At 36.7% G+C, this 2,500-nt stretch overlaps 1 protein-coding gene across 2 annotated transcripts in view; it reads right to left on the reverse strand.

Annotated features, from left to right (window-relative positions):
• The window catches only part of LOC113808310 (Na(+)/citrate cotransporter), a 283,242-nt gene that overhangs the window by 16,796 nt on the left and 263,946 nt on the right, over nucleotides 1-2,500 (reverse strand). For both annotated transcript variants that reach the window (XM_070124644.1, XM_070124645.1), the window contains exon 5: nucleotides 914-1,044. In XM_070124644.1, coding sequence (XP_069980745.1) covers nucleotides 914-1,044 — 131 coding nt within the window. The remainder of the gene's footprint in view (nucleotides 1-913; nucleotides 1,045-2,500) is intronic.

A 2,500-nucleotide genomic window follows, 5' to 3' on the forward strand; every position in this document is an offset into this window, starting at 1 on the left:
GTATCACGAAAGGTATACTGTAAGTACTGCAGGTTGATTTCCTACTCCCGGCTTCCCTGCCCCGCCGGAGTAACATTGCAGGTGTACTAGAGACTTGCACTGCACCACACGTCATGATCAATATGTTGCAGACCAGTTCCCAAGGTCGAGTCCTCACGTGATTAGAAAATGCAAAAAGGACTTTATTTCAGATTTGAGAGTTTATATAATTTCTCGATCATTTTAGAGACAAGGAAAAAGTTAAACGGCATTATCCTAGTTTGGATGTATGTCACTGACAGTGATACAGTGATAAATTATCTAATTGGTTTTATATGTACTGAATCCATGATTGATATAAACTAGTATAACGTTTCCTTTCTTTATATTGTATTTAACCACTGCTTTGAGTGAAGGAAAGCCAAACGTAAAAATATATACATATATATATATATATATATATATATATATATATATATATATATATATATATATATATATATATATATATATATATATATATATATATATATATATATATATATATATAAAGAGAGAGAGAGAGAGTGAGAGAGAGAGAGAGAGAGAGAGAGAGAGAGAGAGAGAGAGAGAGAGAGAGAGAGAGAGAGAGAGAGAGAGAGAGAGAGAGGGAGAGAATTGCACATACTATCTATGTATATAATTACAATAAGATATAATTTTAACCTCTAATCCATGGCTCTTCCATCAGCATTTCTCATATTTGCTGTACTTATAACATTTGAAATCTACTTCATACAGTGATGCTGACTATGGCGATGGCGATGATGGTGGTGATGAAGATGGAGATGGAGATGGAGATAAAGATAAAGATAAAGATAATATAATGATAAAGATAACGAACAAGGAAATAAAAAAAATGTGCTTGCGGTTCTTGCCTGCGGGACGATCTCACCTTGCCGAGTTCCTGCACAACGGCGTCAACAATTGGAACAATCATCGCGGCTGCGGCGGTGTTGGAGATCCACATGGACAGAAAAGTCGTCGTGATCATAAAACCCGCCATCAGTAACCGGGGACTCTGACCTGCCGGAGGAGTGTGGCTTTGAGACTAGATCGTTAAAAAAAAATGAGATCTCGTTCTGAAAACATCAAGCTAATTTTTGGAGTTAGTACATCTGGCACCACTGTAGAAAATAATATGTGATTGTAATGACGTTGCATAATAGTGCATCCGTCACAGCGCCTGGAAACGAATATTGGTTCCAGAGGACTCGAAGTGACTTATCAAACAGTCCGAAAAAGTCATAGCTAAGTTATACCATTCGTGATAGCAATGTTTGTATGTGTGTATGCATGTTTATGTACATATATATGTGTGTGTATAAGCGACACGGACACAAATACGCATATATGTACACAGCTATTTGTGGAGGCACAAATACAGATGCAGATAGATTTACAGTTTTAGCTGTAGTTATAAACTCAAATATAGATATAGATACATGTGCAAGCATAAATAGTGTAGATAATATATATAGAGATATATAGGTTTGGATATAGATATAGATGTAGATATAGATATAGATAGATATACAGATGTAAATATAGATTTGGATGCAGATACGGATAAAGATACAGATGCGAATACGGATGCAGACATAGATATAGAGATAGGAAGATATATACACATGCACGCACACACACACACACCTCCCCCTATCGACGCACACATATAGTACATATATATATAGGGATACCGGCATATAGATATTAATCCTGTACAACTCTGCAACCAAGCCGCCTACACATGGACATATTCACGGCACATCTGTCAAACCGTTATTGGCCTGCAACACGCCATCTATTGGCGACGCGCGCGCCTCCTTTCGCGCCAGCCAACCTGTCGCCGAGGAAGTAGCGATGACGCCACATATCAATGATTTTCGTTTTTTTTTTTTAAATCATATTTGTTTTTTTTGTGATTGTTAGAAAGCTCGATCTTTGTTTATAATCATCATCATTATTTATAATCTGTAGTATCTGATTTGCTTGCGTTTTGGCTCTGGGGAGAATGATGAGTTTGGAATGGTGATGAAAATATAAAAATGTGGAAACCATGGGATATCCCTGGGGAGAAATGTGACATCAGATATTGGGGAAGGTTGGATCAGAAGCAACTCGAGGTGTCATGGCGTCGTGTTTATTTTGATGACGTCACAAAAGTTACGGATTCTTTGTGAATATGGTCGATCATTTTAGTCTTTGCAGTTTTACAAAAAGATAGAGAATAATTATTTTAATAGTTATATTTTCATTGAACAATCATCAAAATAGCCCTGTGGATGAGAAGAGTGGGCGATTATGTTTATGTATGAATGATTCTCAAGTGGAATTGCTCGCAGTGGGTCAAGCCAAAGGCCTGTATTTTTTATTTAGCTTGAAAGAATTAAGTATACCTACTTTTATAAATACCTCCATGCGCTCAATGAATGAATGAAAGGTATTTTATTTATTGTGTAGGATACCAGGTCAGCAAGAC

Source organism: Penaeus vannamei, chromosome 8, assembly GCF_042767895.1.
Source record: "Penaeus vannamei isolate JL-2024 chromosome 8, ASM4276789v1, whole genome shotgun sequence".
Classification (NCBI taxonomy): domain Eukaryota; kingdom Metazoa; phylum Arthropoda; class Malacostraca; order Decapoda; family Penaeidae; genus Penaeus; species Penaeus vannamei.